The sequence below is a fragment of the Vulpes vulpes genome, chromosome 16 (assembly GCF_048418805.1).
Source record: "Vulpes vulpes isolate BD-2025 chromosome 16, VulVul3, whole genome shotgun sequence".
Classification (NCBI taxonomy): Eukaryota; Metazoa; Chordata; class Mammalia; order Carnivora; family Canidae; genus Vulpes; species Vulpes vulpes.
In genome coordinates this window covers 43530027-43556340 of record NC_132795.1, presented here as the reverse complement: position 1 = coordinate 43556340, position 26314 = coordinate 43530027, and the positions used below count along the sequence as shown (strand labels likewise).

General features: G+C 45.5%; 1 protein-coding gene and 1 pseudogene across 1 annotated transcript in view; one reads left to right on the top strand and one right to left on the bottom strand.

Annotated features, from left to right (window-relative positions):
• The window catches only part of TPH2 (tryptophan hydroxylase 2), an 83635-nt gene that overhangs the window by 16806 nt on the left and 40515 nt on the right, over nucleotides 1-26314 (bottom strand). Inside the window, exon 8 of the mRNA XM_072741291.1 lies at nucleotides 14592-14718. Coding sequence (XP_072597392.1) covers nucleotides 14592-14718 — 127 coding nt within the window. The remainder of the gene's footprint in view (nucleotides 1-14591; nucleotides 14719-26314) is intronic.
• Nucleotides 3715-4700, top strand: LOC112922265 (NADH-cytochrome b5 reductase 2 pseudogene; annotated as a pseudogene).

Below are 26314 nucleotides of genomic sequence, written 5' to 3'. Positions count from 1 at the left end.
GCAGCTGGTCCGGAGTCGGTGGGGCCAGGCCTTTGTCAAGGCAGCTTCGGTGGGGCTAGGCCTTTGTCAAGGCAGCTTCGTGATGAAGCTGAATGCAGCATCCCCGTTGCACTGACTAGAGCTCTGATCTCACCTCGGAAGCACAGTCCTTTCCTCGGGAGCTAAGCAGGGAAGGCAAACAGCCCAGGAGGAGTTTCTGTGAGTCCCTACCGTGCCGCTGTTCCCCACATGGCCCATTCCGGTGCGTGGCCGTGCTTTATCATAGAGGACTTTTCACCGCTGCCGTGAGATGCCAACACGGGGCCCCTGGGTACCAATGCAGAGACACACCCAAGATGCATCCAAACGGGCCGACGGCATCCTCTGGGACTCCTCCGGGAGCTTCTCTGTGGCTCTGGCGTGAATGCAGCCATTGCACAGCCGAGCTGCAGGCCCCTGGCTGGGGTTCTCTGCAACCTGAGCTCCTTGGGGGGAGCAGCAGACCCCTGAACCCCAAATGCACTGCTTTCTTTTGCTGGGAAAGGAGTGCTGCCTGTGTCAACGAACCCAGCATCGCTCCCAGGGGCCTGCAAATTTCGGTCAGGAATCTGCTTTTCATGCGCTCTCACGGGCACGCACAATGTGTGTCCATGTGTTCCCGGAGCTGTTTCCCCCAACTGGCCTTTCTCTGTGTTGGCTCAGCGGAGGCAGGCTATTAACCCTGGGGAGGCCTCCCCCATTTCCGGGGAGAAGCTTGGCGTCTTTTGGGGAGGCCTTACCTTTACTATTTATGGGTGAAATGCTTTCCATTGCAAAGTAGCCCGCGGCCTCCCTGGCAACCCCTGTAATATGGGCTGCAGAGTCTGCACTTCGCAAGGCAACCGCGGAGTCGCTGCAAGGTAGAGAATCACTCAAGGTCACATGGGGTGTCCCCTGCCCTCCAGTCTCACAGACACGGCCCCCCCAGACATCCAAGTGCACAGTCATGTCGAATGGGCTCGCTGCAGGCCCTGGGAGCTTGGCACTAGCCAAGAAGCTTCACAACGCCCTGTGGCGTCAGCCCTCAACAGCTCTATGGGATCCACCGGAGTAGCAGCCTCACCACAAGGATGAAGAAGCCAGGGCATAGAGTTCAATTAGCCTATCCAACATGGCCCACAAAGCGGTGACAGGGCCCAGATGGGAACCTCGGTCACTAGGCCCTAAAGCTGGCACTCAGAGTCACCCACTAACAGGACGGCTCCTAGCAGGTTCCGAAGGGCACATGGGCTCAAGGGAAGCCACACAGGGCCGTCCACGTTGCTCAGTCTACTCCGTGCCAGCCCTCCCTCTTGCTCCCCGCCGGTATGCTTATCTGAGATCAAGTGCCATGGAGAAGGGTATTTATTGACTTTCTGCAAAAAAAGAGAACAACATGGGGGATGAATACGGATTAGATAAAAGTCGCGCTCACCCATAAGGACAACCTAATGCAAAATTAGTAAACAGGAGACTAAAATACGCGGGGAAACCAATTTTTAATTAAAAAGTGGCATCCGCTAACTTGTTCCTCCAACATAAAAGACAAAGGGAGGAGCCTGCAAAACTCATTAGCGGCCTACGACATTCACAGGACACTGCACAGCCTACCTGAGTAAAAAGTCACAAGGCCCCTATTTCCAGAGTCCTTCCAATTTATTCTTTCTTCTGTCCATATAATAGATACAGTCCCTCCCGACAGCACAGGTGTTTGATGAATGGATGGACACCTCCTTGCTCCTGTTTCCAAGGCCAGGGCTCCCTCTACTAGGTTCTTACTTGACATGGCAAGACGGCCCTGGAAAAACGAGAAGGCCACCTACCCAATGTCAACAGTGGTTACCGCCACTCTGATATTACAAATATACTATATTCTTTTCCTTCCTCACCCATTTTTTTTTTTTTACATTTTGTTTTCCTCCAGGGAATATATGTCACTTTCGTAATAAGGAAGAGAAACAGAGCATTTTTGTAAAGACTTTTCAACAAAGGGGTCCCCAAGTCACCCTACCTTGGCCCTCCCTCCACCGCCGAGGGAATGATTGTTTATGGACACCATAAAGGGCAGACTGGCAGGCCCTGAAAAGAGCGATGAAGGCCCGTGGGTGATTTATTCCCCTCCACCCTCCTAGCATTTCTTACTTACACCCACTGCGGATCCAAGCCCTCTGATGACAGCATTTCCATTCTCTGGGAAACCTTTCCCCACCCCGAAATCCACTCATTGGGAACTTGCCAGAAATGCCCATCTTTACAGTGACAAGCATATAAAACTTTAGGCAAATTACACTATTTCTAAGAAGGCAGCAAAGAGATTTTTAATCACCGCGTGTTCAGTCTCGTGCCGTGTTTCTCATTGTGCTTCCCTTCACTGTGGTGGCTCATAATGTACAGTAATACATTTTACATCTACTAAATGCGTTTTGGGTTTTTATACCACGGTTCAGAAGAATAGCTTCGAAAATCCTTTTGACTCCTTTATTTGAAAACTACATTTGCAGAATGGGGTAATTAAATTCCTATAGTTCCATATAGTATCACCTCTGCTATTCCAGCTCATAAAAAAAACTTAAAAAAAAAAACAACCATCTTCCCCCTGATTTTGCCAGAAATGGAATTACACCACTGATATTTCTGTTAATACCACCGATATTTCTTGTTGCTTCTTTCTATTTCTTGTTAATACAAGTCTAAGATTTTGAGAGTCTCCTCCATTTATAGTTCAACCAGAAAACTCCTTCTTTTGTACGTCTTTGTGGAAATTTCAAATGAGTGCAGAAATCTTCTGTGCTTAATGAATGCAGACTAGCTTACTTTGAGGAGAAAAGGTAAAGAAGGGCTCAGTGTCGGGGCTTCTGAATCACAGGAAGAAGTTATCTCAAGACAAAGAGCTGGAGGATTTAGGGCCTTAAGATGACTCTAAAGTTAGGAAGTCAGTAATACAGAAGCTTCGGTGCAGTTAGGATTTCTTGGGTAATGGCCTGAGAATGACGTAGACAGGGGCGGGACATACGCCACAGAAGTGTTTAATTTCACTTGCTCCTCATTCGGCCTCAGGTAGGAGAGAGACTATGCTCATCTTAAAGAAGACACTGGAGGCAAGAAGTGGTAATGGAACTTGTCCTGGAATGCAAGCTCAGGAGGCAGCCCAGGCGGGATGCAGATCAAGAAGACGAGAGATAAAAAAAATAATAATTAAAAAAAAAAAAGAAGAAGAGAAATAACAAAGGATGTGAAGACCTGTTAACTCTCCCGCCCTGTTAGTAGGAGTGGAAATTGGTGCAGTGACTATGGGAAGTCATACGGAGCTTCCTTGAAAAGTCAAAAATAGAGCTGCCCTATGGGTTAGCTGTGCCGCTTCTGAATACATATCCAAAAAAGAATGAAAATGGGGTATTTAAAGAGGTACGTAAGCTCTCGTGTTTATTGTAGCATCATCCAAAACAGCCAAGGTAGAGAAACAACGGAAGCGCAACAGGCACACGCATCGACAGGGGCACTCAGCGGAACCGTATCCAGCCCCGAGGAAGAAGAGGCCTCTGCCCGTGGCAGCCACATGGATGGACCTGGAGTGCACCCTGCTAAGTGCCAAAGGCACACAAAGATGAACACCGTAAGAGCTCACTCTACAGGGAACATGAACAAAGCCAAACTCATAGAAACGGAGACTAGGATGGTGGCGACTAGGACTAAGGAGAAAGGTGGAGGCCTCCTTCGCCTGCCCCGGAGGGTGCCGCTGTGTCCGGAGGCGCTAAGGACCCATCCTTGCTCCTTGCCATCACTGTCATTGGGGTCACAGTGGTCCTGTTGGCCCTGAGGAACATGAACTCAAGGAGGAAACAGATCACCTTACAGGACTCTGAAGCCAAGTACCCACTGCCCTTGATTGAGAAGGAGCAAATCAGCCACAACACCTGGAGGTTCCGTTTTGGGCTGCCCTCATCAGACCATGTCTTGGGGCTTCCTATAGGTAACTATGTCCATCTCTTGGCCAAAATTGATGGCGTTATGGTCGTCAGGGCTTACACGCCTGTGTCCAGTGATGATGACCGAGGCTTTGTGGACTTGATTATAAAGGTCTACTTCAAAAATGTGCACCCCAATTATCCAGAAGGGGGGAAGATGACTCAGTATTTGGAGAACATGAAAATTGGGGACACCATCCTTTTTCGAGGGCCAACTGGTCGCCTCTTCTATAATGGGCCAGGGAACTTTTCAATCAAGCCATACAAAACAAGTGAGCCTGAAAAGAAGCTGGTCAGTCACCTGGGAATGATCGCTGGGGGCACAGGGATCACACCCATGCTGCAGCTCATTCGCCACATCACCAAGAACCCCAACGACAGGACTAGGATGTCCCTCATCTTTGCCAACCAGACAGAGGAGGAAATCTTGGTGAGACGGGAACTTGAAGAAGTTGCCAGAACTCACCCGGACCAGTTTGACCTGTGGTACACCCTGGACAGGCCTCCTGTTGGCTGGAAGTACAGCTCAGGCTACATCACCGCCAACATGATCAAGGAGCACCTCCCTCCTCCGGGGCAGTCCACGCTCATCCTGGTGTGTGGCCCAATGCCCCTGATCCAGACAGCTGCTCATCCTAACCTGGAGAAACTGGGTTATACCAAGGAGATGATTTTCACTTACTAATACCTTCCTTGCTCCAAGCAAATTTGCCTGGTCCCTTTCATCTATTTCAGAGTGAGTCCTGCCTCACTGCATTAAACAGGGATGTGTTCACAAAAAAAAAAAAAAAAAAAAGGAGAAAGGTGGAGGTGGGGGTGGGGGTTGGTCAAGGGTACAAACCTCCAGGTAGAAGACGAAGACGTCCTGGGGCCCTTATTGTCCAGTAGGATGACTGGACTCAACCATCCCGTGTTACATCCTGGACGTCACTAAGCAAACGCATCATCGCCAAAAAGAAGTGGTAACTACGTGGCACGACACAGGCACCGGCTAGCGACACACCCATGCTGCCATATATAAGTCAAATCGGCACGCGGTAGACATCACACTTCCCCCAGGTTGGGTCAATCATACCACAATAAAGCTGGAGAAAGTAAAAGAAAAACAAAAAGTGGGCGCTCAAGCCCCACTGGATTAACTTCAGGGTACCACACCACACGCTGCCCGCCGGGCCCCCCAGAAGCAGCTTCACCAGGCGCCAAGAGGCGCCAGCTGCCGGCTCATGGGCTCCCGTGTGGATAAAACCAAGTGGGCACAGGGATCCCTCAGCACATGGAGAACGAACAGCTACCAAAGCAGCCCCACCACTGAGTCTCCAAGTGTCCAAAATCAGTTGTCGGGCTTCTCTCCCCCTTACCTGCAGTTGCACAATGGCTCTCTCCCAAGGCCCTGGGATACAATCTTAAATTATGAAGAAAGATTTGAGCTGCAAAAATATGCAACTAGGGGCACCTGGGCGGCTCCTTGGGTCAAGCGTCTGCCTTCGGCTCAGGCCATGATCCCAGGGCTCTGGGGTGAGGCCTGCATCCAGCTCCCTGCAGGGAGCCTGCTTCTCCTCTCCTCCCAGCTTGTGCTCTATCTCTGTGTCTCTCTCTCAGATAAATAAATAAAATCCTAAAATACACACACACACACACACACACAACTATTCTGGATTGCAAATCGATTCGTTTTTAACCACAGCGAGCAAGGTAGGGCTCACTTTTTAATTCCAAATAACAACGGCGTCCTCATCATAACAGAAAGGGATGGCGATCCGCTCCTAATGGCAAGGATGACTAAGATAAGTGAGACACACACACACACACACACACACACACACAGGGAAAACCATCTCAGCTGTGACACCAAAGTTCTCAGAAGAGAGCTATCGTCGGAAGGAAGTGAGGCCTTGGTGCGTCCAGGCCCAAGAACACTAACAGGAAAACACTGAAAAAGTTATGCTTTCTGGGGCTAGCAGAAGTGCAGCGTTTCAACAAGGTGCTACTGTTTTTCTATATGCACAGAAGACATAAAAACGAAAGAAATGCATTGGAGCAGATACTATCGACTTTTAATTAAGTCACCCTAGAAATAACACACACACCGATCATCTGCCCAAACATCTCAATTAGGAATGTACAAGAGTGCATTCCTTCCAGCTTTCTGTCAGCTTTGTACCAAATGATCCAAACAGCTGAACTAGTTCAAAGACTCTACATGGAGGAGATAAGCCTGGGGCTTATTTCAAGCTTTCTGTAGAGATACCGAAGTGGTCATTTTTAGTGTCATCCATCTTCAGAAAGAACTAGAGCTGGGCATGCATCTCTTAAAAGCATATCTACATTCCCCACTCCTGGCCAGGTAGGCAAAGACCCAGGAAACAAGCCAATGTCCTCCCGCGGGCAGGAAAATACTAATTAGCAATTCATAAACCAAGGTTACCTCTACCAGTGCACTTCTGGTGTGAATTACAGTCGATTGTTAGTTGCAGACTGTACGTTTCATTACCACTCTCAGCATGGGAAAGTCCTGGTTATAACTGGAAATCCAAACACACATGATTCATGACCATCAGAAGCCCCAGTCAATGCAAACTCTCTTACTCGGAACAAATAAATTATTTCTTTTGATAAAGTACAAACAGAACCTTAGGTTATTAATTCTGGAGGGAAAAAAAATGAAGTGATCAAGTCTCTGTTCACAGTGAATTGTACCCTTTCAAAAATCATTCTAGACTTGTGTCTCCTCAACTGTGTTCCTTGGAATATTCAAAGCTCAAGATGCTAACGTGTGTTCTGCAAAGAGAGCCTCACAACCATATAATGCATTTCCTGGATTCTCGAGTTCACTATTTTCACATTTCCAGAATGGAGCTTCGTCTTACAATGTTAAAAACTTTGCTAACTAAATCTTTCTAAAAAAAAAAAAAAAGAAGAAGAAAGAAAGAAAGAAAGAAGGAAGGAAGGAAAGAAAGAAAGAAAAAGAAAAGACGAGAAAAAAGAAAAGCAGCTCTTAAATTAAGACTATATTTTACAACCAATTCCATCTTAACACGGATGAAACACAGTAAGTTCACAGAAATGACTTTTTTTCATTACCTGTGGAGATTCACCTGGCACATTACCACATTAAAGTCTCTGCAAAGTTCTACACTTTACAGACAAAACGGTTTTCTTTATTTAACTCGATGTTTCCCAGACATACTTGCCCATGGATCCCTCCTTTTCGAGGACTCACGATAGCATTTCAGGAGACTGGCGTTCTGGGGAAGACCACTCATTGTTTTATTACCCTTGGCCAAGACTCTTCTCTCATCAGCTTTCCAAGACCCAGGGACAGAAACCTTCAATCATAAAGTGAAGGTGAACATGTTTCAGGGTTGACAGACGGAATGGATGACCTAAAACTCTCTGCAGGGAGAAAATTCCAGCTGGGCCAGAGGCCGATTCATTCTGCTTGGAGACATCCGCGGTGCATTCATATGGAGTGCCTTCTCCAGTGCCTTTGCGGTATGAGAAATGAACAGACTGAATTGAAGCCACCTGCTCAGTAGGACGGGACATCCCGGAGGATGGGAGGCACCGTTGGGTGTAAGGACCCCTGTACGTTTCCCAACATCTGGAGGGAAGAGAAGCCAATATTCTTCTAGGATTGGTTCCTAAATTTACTTCATCGGCAGGTCACTGCGTGTGCATTCTCGTAAAATTGAATAATATAAGTCATATGGCCAAAGCACCGGCAGAAGAGTTTGAGGGCAGACACTCCACATGGAACCAATAACACGGCGCTCATGGACACCAGCACCCATTTTTAGGCTCAAGCTAAGTCTTAAATAAAGTCATTTCATGCCAATACTCTACTAACCCAGTTTGTAGAAAAAGTATCAAACTGTGGAAAGAGGACTGGAAGACTAGCCTGGGCTGAAAGGACGCTCAGGCCTTGTCTAACAGGCTCTCCTGCCCGGCAGCTCAACCGATTCTCTGGGACTAGCAGCGTCCGCAGCACCCGGGATCTTGTCGGAAGTGCCAGCACGCAGGCCCCATCCCAGACCTACTTGATCAGAAGCTGCCTTTCAGCAAGATCCCCGGGTTAGTTTCCAGATATTGTGGTCTGAGCAGCACTGACCAGGGACGGGAGGTGGTTTCTGAACCCACTGAGGACTCATCAGGGCTCGGATGCGGTGACGCCAGGCCCCAACTTGTGAAGATGGATCAACGGCAAGTGATCTCTGCCGGGTAGGAAAGACCCTCTCAAGGTTAGGGGGGTGCAGTCCTGTAGGACATACACCATTTGCACCTTATTCCAGGATTCTCTTTTTCAGGGACGACGTGGTCTCAGTCCCTCCAATTCTTCCTTGAGCGACGTTTATCATCCTGCTTGTCCCTCAGTGACGAGTCACGTAAACATTTGGCACATGCTCAGCCCACACGCGTGGCAATCACGCTGGTAACTGTTCCCAGTTTCCTTCAGAAACAGTCGTCTCTTGACAGACCTGGGATACTCAACCTGGGGGGAATACTGCAAGGGCCACCTTTCCTTGGGGAAAATGGTGAGCAAACAGTTAGCAAGCACACCTACTAGGCCAGAGATGAAAACCCATGGGCCCACACCTCAAGGAAGGTAGGTCTACTGTATGGTCTGACCTCAGACACGAGGCCGGCAGCTGAGAGCCGGTGCTCCCCTTCAGCTCTCAGACACGGTGTGTAGCCAAAGGACATTTTGCTTTGTTTTAATTTCTGGATTTGGAGGCCTTTAGGTATGACGTGTATTCTCTGGTTCTCCACAGGCTCCTATACCTCCCATACCTGATATACGATATCATTATCGTATATCAGGCTGTTTCACGCGCGTTTGCTACCTCTCTGGCCCCTGAAGGCATTCAGGTTTACAACCCTTAAAGAAGACACTAATCTGTGAAATCCACTTAAGCCAGCACGACAGTGGGAAATGGCTCATCTCAAAATCATAGCACACTCTAAGCAGCCCTTATTGGGAATATTCTTCCATATCTATCATGCGCAGACCCCGGACAGCTCCGATGACTATGAAAAGACTGCAGCTGCCAAAACCTGGGGCCTTCTTCATTATCCACCAGAGGGAAAATTATTTACATGCATAACAATGCATCTGAAATACATTTTCCGATCATCAATTTCTGCAGATACAAAAGAGTTTCATTTAAACGGTCCTCAGAGCGTAGAAACCCACTGCCCACGTAAACAACAGAGAGAGCTCCGTTCTCAAAACTGAGCGTTATTAAAATGTCAAAATAGGGGATCCCTGGGTGGCTTAGCGGTTTGGCACCTGCCTTTGGCCCAGGGCGTGATCCTGGAGACCCAGCATCGAGTCCCACATCGAGCTCCCAGCATGGAGCCTGCTTCTCCCTCTGCCTGTGTCTCTGCCTCTCTCTCTCTCTGGTATACATAAATAAAATATTTTTAAAAAATAAAAAATAAAATAAAATGTCAAAATAAATACCAAGCAGAAATACAGCAAGAAGAGGCACTACGGCCGTAGGGCAATAGCCTGGCCGCTCTGAAACCAGACCCAGGAGTTCAAAAGCAGCTCCGGACCAAACAGAGTTGAGTGAGGCCAATTAGTCCCAGTGGACTTTGTTTTCCTCCTTGGATGGATCTGCTGACAGCATATCACAGAAAGTTATTAAGAGTCTGCTTCCGCAGGCGTGACTCTCTGTTTCCTAAGTGCTTGACTTCACTAAACAAGGAAAAGCAGGCACTATATAAACAGAGTCATTAATAATACAAATCTCACCTAGAGTAAAAGAATAATATGGGCTGTCTCGTTGCACTGCATAAATGGTGATTTCCGTGGCTTTCCATTTGTCCTCTCTATGGATTTTTCTCCTTTGGTTCATCTCATCTCTCATTTTACCCCAGTACTTCTTCAGGGGACTTAATGGGAACGACTTGGAGGAAATCAGCTAATCACACCTCCATTTCTCACCTGGACAGTACGAGGCCTCGCCAACCACCACTACCCACCCACCCCCCGCGCCCCCGCCAATGGACTTTTTACACCTCCCAGTGAGGCCTTAGTTAGTCCTTTGTCTCTTAGTTTTTGTAACTGGGTCATTAAATTGGGCTTTTCGCTACGGTATATGGCTTGAGGGTCATTCCTATGCAGTTATCCAACAGGCCATTTATATCAGGGTTTACTTTGAAATTGCCTGGCTAGAAGCTGTGTTTCCTTTCAAGACCACCTTCCAGTAGTTTTCTGCTCGCTTTGCTTTTCACCAAGAGATGGATGTGGTTTCAGAAGTCAAGAGCAATTTTAGTAGCATCTCAGGGAAAACCTCCCTAGCCTCTTCACACTATGAGTCCCTCCTCCACACTCCCCGTGTCCCTCAGAAAAAAATGCTTTCCAAATTTCTCTTCGGTCTGAGAAACACTTTTCAAAGAAAACGGGCAGCCTATGCAACTGGAAGCAACTGGAGGAAGTGGGACTGTAAGGCTTGTGAGAGGCAGGAAATCCGAGGGAGTTGGGGTGGGGGCTGCCCATATAATAAGGGGAGGAGAGAAATGGGTACATCAGGGAAAACTGCCGTGAGTCCTCCCCACCCACCAAAGTCTCCATTGCATTTAGGAGGGACTGAAAATCTTTGGTGTTGAGGTCTTTTGTGAGTTTATACTCTCTTGGGTTGGTTGGTTGGTTGGTTGGTTGGTTGGTTGGTTTGAATTATGGAAGCTGCTGCAAGATTCCAGGCAGGTTGGCTCCCCCGGGGGAGGAGCCTCCTTTATGTGGCACCAGTTCCTTCCTACATACAAATGAACCTCTCTGCCGGCCCTTGCTGGCAATTCTGAATCCCGGTCTCCACTACTGAACTCAGAATTCAAACATATTTGGAAGATTCATCTTAAATACACGTCTGCATCTCTCTCCACAGGCATTAATATAAGTGGGGGGCGCCTGGGTGGCTCAGATGCGTGGGCATCTGATTCTTGATTTTGGCTCAGGTCATGATCTCAGAATCGAGAGATCAGAATCGAGCCCCGTGTAGGGCTCGGCACTCAGCTCAGAGTCTGCCTGAGGTTCTCTCTCTCCCTCAGCCCCTCCTCCTGCTGGTGCTGTCTAAATTAATTAATTGATTAGCTAATTAATTAATTTTTTAAGCCGACACTGTCTCTGGGTTTTCAGTATTTTTGTGTACAAGGTCATGAGCTCCTTGATGCAAGTACTACTTTTTTTTTTTTTTTTTTTGTCTTTTCCTATTCCTACCTCTTGGTACCTAGGACTCTTTAGCCATTTAAAGACTAACTATTGATTGGCTTTTGCAGAGATGCAGGTACATTCTAGGAAAAAGGCAATGAAAAAAAATGAGAGAAAGAGAGAGAGAAACGTGATTAATGACCTAACGATCTCTAACAGATGGAAGCATTTTTGGCGCTCGAGCAATCCACAGCCAAGGGTATTAGATCATGCTAAGGAATGTAAGTTCCAAAAGAAAGCTTATTCATCCTACAAACTTACTGGTCCTAGTGAAATATGTCTCAAGATACAAGTATTTGTTGCTTCTTGCAAATGTAAGACTAAAAAAGAATAATGCCCCCTCTAGATGTCCTGCCCTCATCCCTAGAATATATATTATGTTTCCAGATATATTTAAGAATATGGACCTTGAAATGGGGAAGTTTTTGTGAACTATTAAGGGGACCCAATCTAATCACACAAGTTCTTAAAAGCAAAAGACCTTCCCCAGCTATATGCCAGTGAAGAGAGAGATGTGACAATGAAAGAAAAATCAGAGAGCTGCAACGTGGCTGGCTCTGAAGACAGAGGAAGGGGACCATGAGCCAAGGAACACAGGCAGCCTCGAGACGCTGGAAGAAGAAACAGATTCTTCCCTGGGGCCTCCAGAGAGGACACAGCCCTGCTGACACCTTAACTGTAATTCCGTGTCAGACGTCTGAGCATATGAAACCGCAGGGTAACAAGTTTGTGTTGTCTCTAAGCCACCTGCAATAGTTAACAGTAGTGATAGAAAACTAATACAAAAGGCAATCCTCGTTTTGAGTAAGGCCCTATAAACTGGGGCCTTTTGGCCCTGTTTGGCCCCCAAACCAGAGAGATTTCTTATTCTGGCTCAAACTGTCCCCCCAGTTCCCCTTCCCCCACTTTGCAACTTGGCTGACTGTGTCATCTTTCCAGATTCAGCACAAACTTTCTCTCCCCTGAAAGATCTTACTTTTACCCATATTAGGCTATAAATTTCCCAAACATGAGGACCATGGTATATTCTTGGTGAGTGTTCGTTTCAGTGACAGACTTCATTATCGTTTGATGGAGCGTAAAAATAAGGCCCAATAAAACCACTTCCTTATCATTTGCTGGGATCCACAAACATTCCCATCAACAAAGTCCTACCTCATTCTGAGTCCTCCTCCCTTTGGACATGTGCAGAAAGAGCCTGGCTGAGCTGAATCCCAGGCTGCGACTGTTTAGAGTCAGACAAGTAAGTAATACCTGCATCCCTGGTGAAGAAGAGTACACGCTATAGGGGATCTGAAACCAGAAAGTTTCGAGGGAAATTTCCAAGGCATGGAAAACATTCTAAAATGTGGAGATTAAAGACAGAGCGAAGGTTTGAGAATTAAAGGGCAGAACTCGGTGGTGTGCTGGCCTTATGTCTATGCACATTCACTCCGACACTCCTTCTTTCAAAGGAGCGTGGGCCCAAGTGAGTCCCTTCTGGGGAACACAATACGGCGGACACGAACGATGCATGATCAAGTCACAAAAGTGACATCACCACCTCCTCCCCTCAGTCTTTTTCTCCTCCACCCCCGCCCCCACAACCCCCTCATTACTTGCTCTAGGGGAAGCGATCTGCCAATAGCCACATGGGTGAATTGTCTTGGCAGAGAAGTCCCCCAATCTTCAGAAAACTACAGGCCCAGCCCACATCTTGACAGCAACCACAGGATGAGTCCCTGAGCCAGAACCACGCGGCCAAGATGCTGCTCAAAGTCCCAAACACAGAAATCATGAGATAATAAATGTTCACTGGTTCCAGGCACAACGTTTTGGAGGTATTTGTTATGCAGTCATAGACAGCCAACATACACGAGACACCATCCCCAGGGCAGAGGTTGCCAGTTAGAAGTCAAGATCCTGGTTCAGTCTACAAATACATTTTCCTCAGCTCATGTTTTTTTATGAGCCAAAACTCAAAAATCATTTAAATTTATCTAGAACTCTAGATTTCCAGTCTCTTTCAAGACCGTGGCGACCTGGCAACACAAAGGCCGCCCTCCAGTCTGGCAGCTGTGAGCGAAAACTGAGGGCCTGCCTCCTGCCACAGGTGCTGCCCAGCTCACCGGAGCCCCCACGCACCCCACTGACTATTCATCTCTACACCGACATGCACAGCATGGTTTTTGCACCAGTCTTTCTCCTAGATTAGGAAAATATTTCTCATTTCTTATCTCTCTGTAAAAACTAGGAAACCCAAGATAAACTGAGGGCTTAAAATGAGTCTTAAGAAATCTAGGAGAACAGGGGCCCTTGGGTGGCTCATTTGATTAAGCATCTGACTTTGGCTCAGGTCATGATCTCAGGGTCTTGGGATGGGGCCACGTGCTACAGGCTCCGTGCTCAGCGGGGAGTCTGCTTCTTCCTCTCCCTCTGCCTCTCCTCTTCCCCTACTTGTGCATGCTCTCTCTTTTTCAAAAATAAATAAACAAAATCTTTAAAAATAAAAAAGGAAGAAAGAAGGAAATCTAGGAGAACATGCATTTCTTGGTGGGAGAGAAAAATATCCCTCCTTGCCTAATATGCCATCAATGAGTATCCATGTCAGATACACACAACTTAAGATCCTAGAAGCTTTGCTCATCTAGGCAAAGAGACTGGCCCCTGTAAATGAGCTGGCTAGAGCTGCTCTTTCTCACCCTGGGCTCTTTGAAATGGGATTAAAGTAAGGAAGATGAGCTTTGCTAGATTTGGCTTTGAGCATCTTAAAGAAAACCCCCAATATGACACCTCTCCTCTCGTATTGCTCGGTTTGAGAAAAACCTGGTTGAGAACATAGTAGCTACGAAGTCTTCTTCTGCTTCTGTACTTGTAATAATTGTTTAGCTTCAGCTGCTTATTGCTGACTCGAATTGTGTCTCACCACACCCATATTGACTAATCTGAAATAATCTCAAGCGCAACGCCTACTTTTCCATAAATGCGTATATTACTATTCTTAATGTCTCTAGGAAATAAACACTGAACTAGAACAAGAGTCAACAAATTTCAGCACACAAACCAAATCTGGCCCATCGCCAGCTTTAATAAATAAAGTTTTATTGGAACACATCCACACTCATTCATTTACATACTGTCTATGGCTGCTTTTGTACCACACTGAGTGAGCTGAGTAGTTGTGACAGAGACTTTATGACCTGCAAGCCTAAAATATTTACTATCTAGCCACTCCCTGAACAAGAAGGATAAAATACAAATATTTTGATAGTTAATAAGCTAAGAACCCATTGTGCTTCAAAGGAACGCATGGGAAACATTGAAGTTACCATGCCCTCTCCAGAATATTTGCCTTATAATTCAGTTGATAACTCTAAAGCTTTCTTTTTCTTACAAATGGACACAAACACAATAGTTTGATAAATTGAAAATAAACTCACGGTGGCCAGTTTCTGAACATCTTCATCTGATGCTCCCAGAGATGCCAGGCCTATTTCTTGTGAAAACTGAGCAAACTTCGGATCTGCAAGTAGTGGGACGTGTCCCAGGAGTTCGTGACACGTGTCTCTGACAAGAAAAACGTAATTTAAAAAAATGTTATACAAAAGGCTTTAAACTATCACAGGCAGAGCAAGACTTAAAATCCTACCTAGAACGTTGGCATTATAATTAATCACCATTACCAAATTCCATCAAGTCTAAGATTTTTAAACACCTTTTAACATCTCCGAAATCCAGATGCACCTTACACTTCACGGCATCTTAGATTATATGATATCCAATATTTGTAATAAATAATAGCAACTACTGACTTCAAGTGCTTACCAGATGCCAACCACACGGTAAGTGTTCTATTACACACCCTGTCCCTATGAAATCCTCAGGAGAAACTTAGAGAATCATAGTAACATATTAGTGCAAAATCCTAGAGACCAGGGGTGGGCAATCTACAGTTGCAGGACAAATCTGGCCCATGACCCATTTATAAATAAAGTTTAATTTTGAAGACAGCCATAGCCCATCATTTATGTATTGCCTATGGCTCTTTTTAACTAAAACTGCAAAGTTGAGTAGTTGTGACTAAGACCATATGGCCCGCAAAGCCTAAAATATTTACTAGCAGGCCCTTAACAGAGCAAGTTTGCTATGGTGATAAAGCCAAAATTTGAATCCAGCTTATGGTGGCTTCTAAACTGTTGCTTTTAACTCTTAAGCTGCACCACCTGCCATGTTACACTTTGCAGACCCTGGGAAACAGTAGAGGATAGTATTATCATCACCAAAGGGGCTTTTATCATAAACAAGTTGTCCGCCTATAACACAAGCAACTCCCTTGAGCCTGCACAGTGGGAAACCTTCCCAGTCCTCTGCTCCATTAGCCTGAATGAGGAAATAATAGAAGCTTAGGTCTGCTCTCGTTTGCCTGAGCTTCCATTTGGAGCCAAATGATCAGGCCAAGGCAGGTACGTGTCACGGGGAAGCAAAGCAGATGCCTTCCTGAGTCATCGTCTTCATGAGTCACAAAGTGTTTCCTGATACCAGGCTATCTTGGAAATAATTCCCCTAGGACTCTCTGGAAATGGACCAAGAAGCTGCAATGTTTTATTTTCCCGGCAAAAAGTAATTAGCCAGGTAGTATTTGAAAGATGTTTCCTAACTTCACTTGGACTCCTCTAAGGTGTATCACTTCAAATAGATGCTAGAATATAAATGCCCGGTGCTGCTACTATTATTACGAGTATAAAGTACATTGGGTGGTTATGTGTGGTTGAAGCCAGTCAATGTTGGTCAAAGGCACAAGATTGATGCCCACATAAAACAGATGGTGTTACTCAATCAAAAAAAAAAAAAAATCTCGTTCCCACAACTCAAACCACATCCCTGGCCTTGGCCAGCCCCTGCACAGGTACATCAGGTTGAAAGGGCAGCCAAATGAGAATATGGAGACAGGATACTACAAGAAATTTTCATTTATTCCCTGTCAACTATGTGCCAATAGCTTTCTTTTTACACAGGCCTGGATGTGTGGAAAAGAAAACATGCTGTTAGTCTCCAATCATATGACTTAAGGCAGAGAATCAGACTCGTGGGATTTTAGGGCATAAGGAGAATTTAAATATTACCTGAGTCCTTTATTTCACCTATAAAGACATTCAAGACAGAAGGGAATACAGAAAGCAAGCTAACATACTCTGAGCTCCCATTGCGTGCTGGGGGCTGCACTAAATGTTCTCATAACATATCAGTAATTTATCTTTACTTACAAAGAAGTCTTACGGTCCCCATTTGATAAATGGGGAAACTGCAATTCAGTAAACTTAAGCATCTTTCCAAGGTCACACTCTTAATAAAAGATGGACAAGGATTCCTCCGACTAAAAGCTGTGCTCTTTCTGCTCTGTTGTTTTAACTGGTTGATGTGGAGTAAATGAGCAAGGATAGGTCAGAGGGCATCACTTACGCTGTAGGGAGAGCGTTTAACCAAGTTGGTCAGCACGAGTAAAAATGTAGTCAGTGTGTTGCAAGCCTCTTTTCCTGCCACTCAGTGGCCTCAGTCCCCTAAATTACTTGAGGAACCTTTTTAAAAACATAATGAGGGCTCAGGTCATGATCCCAAGGTCCTGGCATCAAGCCCCGCACTAGGATTCCTGCTTAGCGGGGAGCCTGCTTCTCCCTCTGCCCCTCCTCACTGCTCATGATCTCGCTATCTCTCTCTCTCAAATAAATAAAATACTAAAAATAAAATTAAATAAAAATATCAGTGACTAGGTCCTATGTAAAACCAATTCAGCCCAAGTCTCTGGGACAGACCAGGGCATCTGTATTGCTTCGAAAGCTCTGAGGGTGCTAATGGGATATCGCCAAGGTGGAGACCCATCGTCATAACAGTTGATGCTAGGAGCTCTCCTAGCAGGCTTCAAGCAGCAAGGAATTGAAACTAAAGCCGAATGTGATTGTGTAATTCTGAGCTGCCCAAATTTAATTCCACTGGAATGACATCATAATACTGGTCACTATTTTACTCCTAATTACTCCTCGACGTGCTTTTGATTCCATTAAATCGTCTAATACTTCTATGCTGGGAGGGGACCCTGTAGACGCACTCCTGTGATCAGTTTTTTCAAAGACCATGCAGTCTGCACGGATGTTGGGATTGGGATCAAGTGGCCCACCATGGATAAATCTGAATGCCCCCATTGTAGTTTATACCGTAAATGCTGGAGCAGCCCGACTTATCCAGGCAGAAAATGTGGCAACAATAATTCCAAAATTAGACCAGATGACAAACTTCGGGGAAGTGCTGAAGGTGACATAAATAAAATAGGCTAAGCAGAAACTAAAAGAACAATCTTCGTGACCAACACATATTGAATGCTTACTACGAGCCAGGCACTGTACTAAGGGCTTCGTGACATGAGAATGAGGCAGGGGACTCAGGGTGCAATACTGGGTTTACTTTGGAGCTTGTTAAACACCTGGGGTGACTGGGTGACGGGCACTGAGGGGGGCACTTGATGGGATGAGAACTGGGTGTTATTCTATATGTTGGCAAATTGAACACCAATAAAAAATAAATTTATAAAAAAAAAAAAGAAGACAGTCTTCTATCTACATAGGCACTAACGGAATTCAAAAGCACACAGGTAGAAAGTTGGCAGCTAAAAAGGAAAAAAAGAAGTTAAATACTAAGATCCAAAGACATTAAGGAGTCAATTCTCTGTAATAAAAAAGGAGCTATCGCCTAGATTTTAACCGAAGGTGCCATGATTTGAAACCTATAACTCAGAGCCAACTTGAGAACCTTTAATAGCATTACAATGACAATGTGATCCAACTCTACAGAGAAGAGGATAAAAGAAATAAATCTGAAAGGATGAAATCCTACAATACAGCCGAATATACTGCTTCATTAAGAAGGAAAGTCTGGGGGTGCCTGGGTGGCTCAGCCACTTAAGGGTCCGACTCTTGATTTCAGTTCACATCTTGAACTCAGGGTTGTGAGATCAAGGCCTGCATCCAGCTCCAAGCTCAGCAAGATCCGCTTGAGATTCTCTCTCCCTCTGCCCCTCTCCCCACTTCTGCTTCCTCTCTCTCTCTCTCAAATAAATAGGTAAATCTTTAAAAAAAAAAAAAAAAAAAGCCTGAAGCAAGATGTCTAACAGAACTACTGATGGAATGTAAGGGATGCCCTTTGCCATTCTAAGTGGAAATGGCAGTGCTAGGTCTCACTAGTTTGCATCCTCTTCTCAGCTCCACGTCCTGAGCAAATGTGCATGCAGTATGGACGGTAAGCCCACCTCTCATTGAGCCAAGGCCTTTTAAGCACCTATCCCTCAAAACCAGAACTAGATCATTAGGGTTTTTTTATGACTTTGGTGCAACATTCTCAGAAAGAAATAACGGAAGTTTCTCTCTCTCAGTGTGTTTGACATAGACATGCAGTGTAGACGAAGGAAACTGAAGTTTCTGGAAACTTTTCAACCAAATGGCAAGAAAGATGTGTAATGTTACTAACAAAAGCAATTACTTAACTCTGAATAGTTGGCACTTTCCTTCGTTTCTTTGACACCGAAGGATTTAGAAGCCTGGACAGGCCATGGCTCTCAGAGACTGAAAGAGGCTCCAGACCATCGGGAATCGGAGGGAAAAGGCTGAGTCTTTTCTCCGACCTTTGTATCAATTAGGTTCTGTTGGGCTGAAACGATGCTATTTCACCCTATTTTGCAAAGCGCAACGGCTATTATGTGCCGCATATAAAGTAGTTCACGATCCCTCTGTCGGTTGTGCCATCCCCAGCTGGAGCCCTGAGTATCTAATTACGAACAGGTTTCTGAGGTGAGTCCACAACTCTCACCTTATCACACCAGATCGCTCTTAAAAGATTCAATTATTTGGCTATAATTGCACCTGTCAGCACATGCTGCCTCCAATCTCTACATCGGCAAACTTTTCTCTTTTTAACTAGCATCCCTTTGATGCATTTTCGCCTGAATAATGCTTTCAGAAGACTTTTCACAAAAGCGCTCTGTTCACTGGCAATGTAGGACCTTTCAAAACTGTTAACACTGTAAAACATCATGTCTCCTTTTGAAAAAAAAGGGGGGGGGGGAAAGAAAGGAAGAAAAAGAAAAGCGAGAGTTGATATCAGACTCTAAACTTTTGCTGCTCTAAATTGGAATCTTCTCTGATAAGCCCTGTTAGGAGGATTCTAAAGCCTGCTGAAAGGGGCCCTCCAAAGGGCCTGGGCAATGACTCCAGGGAATTCTTAAATCATTCTAAGAAAGTCGTGATCATCTTGCTGCGGGGGAAATAAGGGTCCTGGTTGTTAAGTTCACATTCAGAATGAGTCTGGCATTTTTCTCCTCTTATCAGTTTTCAAAGCTGACTCCTCACGCTATGTGTTGAACAACTCCTTTTTATTTCTGCTGTAAATTAAAGCCTTTAAGAAGCAGTGAGCCAGCATCCAACATTTGCTTTCCCATCCCAAATCAGTGCATCTGTCTCTTAAACCATATTTCTATAGGTTTTGTTTGTTCTAAATGACACAAAAGCCAACACAGTAGCTAAATCATGAGGAGAAGCAAAGCAAGATGAGTGGGAGGGGTGGGGAGTTTGCACTGGTGGAAAGAAGCAGGAGGATGAGCTGGGAGGCAAAATTGGGGGGGGGTATTTTTTTCCAGCTTTCGCACAACATTTGGTGCAAGTAATCTGGGATCACACTCCGGGACGCACTGAAAAGGGGTGACTTGGTTTGTTTTCACTGCACCAAGGAGATGATAACGGGAATTAATTTGGTATCGAGGCAATTTTTCTCCAGTACTTGCCTTGGAGCCATATACGGAGTTCCTTTGGTTTAGAGTTAAAATAGCATACTGTAAAATCTGGCCCAGATAAAATTTTAGGCAGCCCTTATGATCACTCCCTCCTCTTCTATCTCTATCTGCGGTGTAGATAAATAGATATGCAGCCCTCTTTCTATGAAGCTGAGCACTTGGATATTGGCCTAGAGGAAATCTTCTTTACTTTTTCCCCCCCTAGGAATCATAAGGAAGGCCACCAATGTTACTCTCCTTCTCTACAATTCTTTTGAGACTGACAGAAGATATTACAGTTATCTTTTTTGAAATTTCATTCAGGAAGCATTTATTGTATGCCTATTATGTACCAAGTACTATGTTAGGAACTGACGCTTAAAAGTAAATAAGACATAATCCTAGAATAACTCTTGGCAAAGTCACCTTATGGTTCCATAAAAGGGCAAATAGCAAGTACTAACTTTCCTAATCCAGTGAGAGACATAGTTTCCAGTTCTTACAAGACCCATAAAAGGGCTGCAAGGGAAACTGTTGATATGTCTCTAGTTCCCCCATTATCTCAGATACTTCTTGTTTCTGGAAGAAATAAGAGATTTTTAATTCTTTCCCTGCTGCCTCCTCCAAAGTTCACTAAATATTAAGGATGCAGTATAACAGAATGCTGAAAAGTATAGACTCTGAAGTCAGACCCAAGTCCATTTCCCACATTCCCACATAGGCAAGTGACTTAGAGCAGTTCTTTGCAATAAGACTGTCTTCATCGGTGGAAATATCCCATATCTGCACCATCCAATATGGTAGCCTCTTGGCACAGGTGGCTGCTGGACACTTGAACTGTGGCTAGTGGTGCTGAGGAACTAAATTCACAGTTAATTTAATTTTAATTAATAAATGTCAATAGCTGCATCTCTACCATACTGGAATAGCACGGATGTGTTGTTTTCTCATCTTTGGAATGGAGATTACATGGCTCCCTGGCTCATGGAGTTCTCAAACGACATAGTGAGACCATACATTGAAAACATATGTTCCCGATGAGTGATGTATTATTAATGACGTTCCACTAAATTATACTTACAGCAACATTTACTGTACTTCAGTAAGTCTGCCCTTTTGGAGGAATTTTATCACTTAAACAAGAACTAGCAACCCTCTGCAGGACAGATTTCATAACACGTTCGTCCTTGGGTGCGTGGCCCATAATAGACGCTCAAGAACTGCCATTTTAACTCAGCTGAGCAGATCGTTGGTCCTGGGACTCTTCAGCTCCATAAAGAGGTAAATCCAAGTGCATCCAAGTACAATTTTCCTAATTTCCAGTGTAGCATAATAGCATTGGACTAGGGCTTGGTTTTGCTATCTCCTGGTTGTGTGACCATAGCGGAATTACCTGACTTCTTTGAACTTTGGATTTGCCATCTGTAAGATAGTGATAGTCCTGCCTCCCTCAAAAAGATGAGTGGAATGATGCAAGCCCAACGGAACATGTGTAGGAAATGCCAGATCCCTTCTTCCTTCCCTTTTGTGGTGGCTTCTGTGCCTGTCAACAGACGTAATCCTGTCTCCAGCAGTGGAGACATGTGACTAGCGGTTAACCTCGTCCTTGCCTAAAATTCAAAATTCAATCACTTTAAATTTCTTCTTCTGAACTTGCAATTTAAAAATGCAAATATTCCTGAAAAAAAAAAAAAGACTTTTCCTGGATCATTTTGGTCTTCCACACCTGAAAGCATGGAAATGAGCTTCTCCCCAGCTACATGGCACTTGAGGGAATGAAGATTGTGGTTTCGGTATGGTGTTAATTTTAGACGTCAAGCACCACACAAGGAAGGCAAACCTTGGAAGGGGGGGTGCGAAGGAATCCTGCTTTAAAACTGCTAATATATATATAAAGGCTTTACCTCAAGTCACTGCCGCCTAAAAGGACAGAAACAGCTCCAGCAGGCACTTGGGTATAAGTTCAGTCTCAAAATGCACAGGATTTAAATAATGTATAGTGCTTTTTTTTTTTCATAGAATATCCATTGTTAGACTGCTTGGGGCTCCTGAGACAAAAGGCCCTGTAAAAAGTCCTAGGGGTTATTTTTGCTTTTAGGCATCTCACAAAATGAGACACAATTTTATGACTGAAGACTTGGGAGTCCAGGTCGAGGAATGTACGTGACCTCGTAACTAAGCTGGAATTTTATGAGGCCCATCAGCTTCCTCATGAATTTAAGAGGTACGAAAAAAGAGTGGACCTATTTGGTATTTACATAAAGCTTTTTTTTCTCTCTGCAAAGATCAAAGCATTATTTCATCATCCCTCACACAGAGAGGTTAAGTGGCTTGCCGACAGCCAGCCGTGGCTGAGAGCTGATAGCAGGCCTGGATTTCGGGCAAGCAGCCCATAGGCCCTTCTGCCTGAGGATGCGGACTCAGCATCTTCCTATCTGCATGTCCTCACTAGAGAGAGGAGGGTCCCTTTCTCTCAGTGAAAGGGGAGATGCCTCCCCTTGATCAAGAGGGCAGGATCTGAGGATCAAAAGTGAGGGGCAGGCATCTAACAAAGACTGAGCGCATGACCAAAGACTTGATGGGGCCTGCACAGCTCTGGACCCGACAGTGCTCAGGGTTCTGGCAAAGCGCGGCCACCAGATTAAAGTACGGCTGTCCCTGTTGACTCTCTTACATAAAATTTGTAAATTAGAGAAACCAAGAAAGAAGCTATTCACCTTCACGCACTACGGGTTTTGAGTTTTGACATTTCATTCAGGAAGCATTTATTGTATGCCTATTGTGACAGTGCAAGGGATCTGTCTCCCCCTCCAGCTCCACCATCACAGGGGCACACATCGCGATCTGAAGGGCACGGGTGCCGAGTACGCAGGCTCGCTCATACTTGGTCATATATGGTGTGGTGATTCGCTTCTGGTTGGCCTGTGGTCGCTCTCCAGAGGGAAGGATCTCGACGTTCTCTAAACGTTTCCTGTTTAGCGGTACCTTTAACAAAGAGTAGTGGCTAATCTCGCAGACGCGAACGCTGCTCCTTGAGCTCACATCTTCACTTCCCCACTTGCCACCAGCTGTGTGACCTTAGGAAGCCCCTTAACCTCTCTGTGCCTCCGTTTCCTCATCCACAAACTCAGAATAATAACAGCAACAACCCCTCAGAGGGTTGTTGTATTAAGTGAGCTCACTCCACATACGATGCTGAAAACCGTGCCTAGTGCCTAATAGTCACTAAATACACACTTGTTGATAATAAAAAAAAAAAAAAAAAGGTTTCTGTTGCTTCTGCTGCTACCAATACTGTTATTGGACTTGTCTGTTGGTCTAGAAGGGATGACCAGACTTCCAGGCCTTGGGGCCTCTCTGTCATGTCTTAACTGGCCATGAGAGAGCCCAAACCAAACTTCTCCTGAGGGAGAAGACGGTGCAGCGCTAAGGGCCTGAGCTCTGGGTTAAAATGCAAGGATAGGGAGCCAGATGGGATCTGCTTTCTGAGAACTTGCTAATTTCTGAGACTTGCTGGTAGCAGTGCTTCTCTGCAAGCCCCAGCAGCAGCCACGGGGACCGCGCCATGGAGGAAGCCGGCAGGCCGGCCAGGGGCCTTGGGGCCGTGCTCCAGATCCTCTGAGAAAGAGCGAGCTTAGGCTGCACAGAGCTCGTAGGAGTTTGCAGGAATGAAGGTCGAACTTTGTAGGGTTGTGGTTTATCTTCCCAGCTCCACAGTGAGACCTTGCCCAGACCTGCCTTCGGCAAGGCCCGACGTGAGGAAGAGCAGAGGCGGTCAGGGCTTAAGTCAGACAAGTTCACCCGCCCGGAATCTCTCCGGCGGCAGCAAGGAGGGAAAACTGCCAATGGGAAGGCCCTCCTTTGCCTCTCCTTGCGGACCTAGTGAGAGGCACCTGTTAGATCAAGAGAGGGGCAGCCCCATTTTCTTGTAAACGTGAAAACCTACGTCTTTACCTGCTGACATTATCACTTAATAAATGAGGATTAATGTCTGAGCCATGAGAAAAGAAAATAAACGGAGTCTCCTGCCGGTTCTAGAGAGCGTTCCATTCTGCTAAGCAAGGGCTATGCGTAAAATCCGTTTACTTAGATGAAAAACGCTGTCAGAAGTAATACACTTTTTCTTGTAAAACTGAAACACAGCAGCAATTATAAGAAGACTCGCCTTTTTGCAAACCCTTTTTAAAACTTTAAAACAGTCATATTCAGAGATAACATGAATTGCCCCTAAAATGTTCAACCGCGACAAGAAAGAATTTCCTTAACGCAAATGCACTTAGTCAGCGGTGTCATCAATTATTTCTTCAGGGTGGAAGTTTGCCCTTTGATTTGAAAAGTGACATAGCAGGAAAGAGCAGAAGAGGATATGCCCACATCACTATGTGCTGAATAATCGATCGTGCCGAAGGAGTTCTGAATCAGGGACTCCCGGGCTGAATGAGCTTATATAGTACGGTGCCAAGTATATTTCCGTTACTGGCGTGTTAAGCCCAACAACTGAAAATAAAATAGAATGAATATCTTTAAATGTTTTCACTGAAGCATTTTTAAAAGGGATTTCTGGTGCAGAATTGCCTCATGACTTTGGCAATAGTTATTCCAGAAAGACGGATAGCGAACTGGCTTGACCTCAAGAAACCGATGTCGAAGAATGTAGGTTTGTATTTTAAAATTCCCGCTCGCTTCTCCTGAGCAGTAGACAAGAGATGGAGGGGTTATGCTGTGGACGTGTATTTCAGCACCGCTCTGGGCGATGGTCAAGTTTCAGCTCCACTCAGTGCAGAACCATGAGGCAGCTAGGCAAATCCAACCAGAAATCTAGATCAGGGTAGATGTGGCCTGTACTCAGAAGAACAAGACCAGGTTATTCAGGAATATATAGATACAGGATTAATGCTTTAGAAAATAGTCTTCTTACCCTACACTCCTTCATTTCTGAGATTGCAGTCAATCCACACAGCTTCCTGGAGAAAGCACAAAATCCGGCACCAAAGGAATACAGTTTTCTCGAACTATATTTCTTATTCAAGAGCTCTACATTTCTAGAAACCCCTGGGCATTGGGACCATAGAGGTAATTGAGAATCATATACACAAGTACCTGTGCACATGCAGATTCAATGAGCAGGTGTTCAGCACCCACCTGGCACAGAACACAGCCAAGAAGTCTGTAGGGACTGTGAAGGCTAGAGACCACAAGTCCCCTAGAGGAGGTGCCCAGAGAAGAAAAGTCAAAGGAATTAGAGCAGAACTAGGGAGAGTGGAGTATATACCACATCTGAAAATCCAAAGCACCTTCTGGAAACCAGAAGCCTGGCGTCAGAGAGCAAACCGGAGAGAGAGGGAAGGTCCCTCCCTACAACTTCCCTCCCATCTCCCTATGCCTGGGACTCCTGAATTGCTGCCACTCCAGCAAGAAGCTTATAGAGACGAATCCAGGGATGTTGCGCCCTCTCTGATCCGCTTTCTTCCCTGGGACGGGAGCACGCACCCGCCAGACGGGGACAGCACATCCATCCACATGGCGGTCAGTCCCTCAGGGACCCACACCAGTGCTTGACAGGAATTGCCAACCTCACAGAACTTCTTCTTAATGTCATATTTTAAATATGAGCTCGAATATAATTTAGAACATTGCTGCAGAATAACATTATTGTTAAGGCTCAGGCACTGAGCTCCCCTGCCTTGCAAGTGGGACAATATTTAGGGTTAGTTACCCAAAGGGGGGGGAATAAATTTTTTCAGCACCATGTAAAGTACAGTTTCTTTCCTTCTTTCCCTCTCTTGTTCTCATACAATAAAGGGGAGGTGGGGACGACCTGCCCATTTCCTTTTGTTCCTCTTCCTCTGCTTCACAGTGAATAACCACTCTTTTATTCTGAAACTAAACAAAACAGGTGAGCAAAATAGGTTGCCCCTTACTGGTTGTGGCTGAAGCAGGGGCTCTCTGACCCAAGCGACATACCCTTACAGCTTCAGGCGCTGCCTATAATCCTACCTGTAAAGGTCCAGGATTTTACCTGAAGATACTGAATGTGCAAAAAGACCTTCTTCATGGAAGGATGTTCAGGGAAGTCCCTAAATCGGGGTAGGGCCATCAGGGAGAACAGAAGGCACTCTCCAATATGGGGCTGCAGCCTTTCAGAAAGAGGTCTCACCACCACACCGTGTATGCCCAGCACTTCAAATAAACCCATTTATTCCCCTGTCGTCCCTCACTCCATGGATCTCAGACTGAGTCTGGGATTTTGAGTGTACCTCAAACCTAGTAGTAGTGATATTCATGGTCTTGGCCCCACAGGACTCAGTTCTCACCCTCGGTGCCAGGTTTGGGGATGCGCTGCAACCTCGG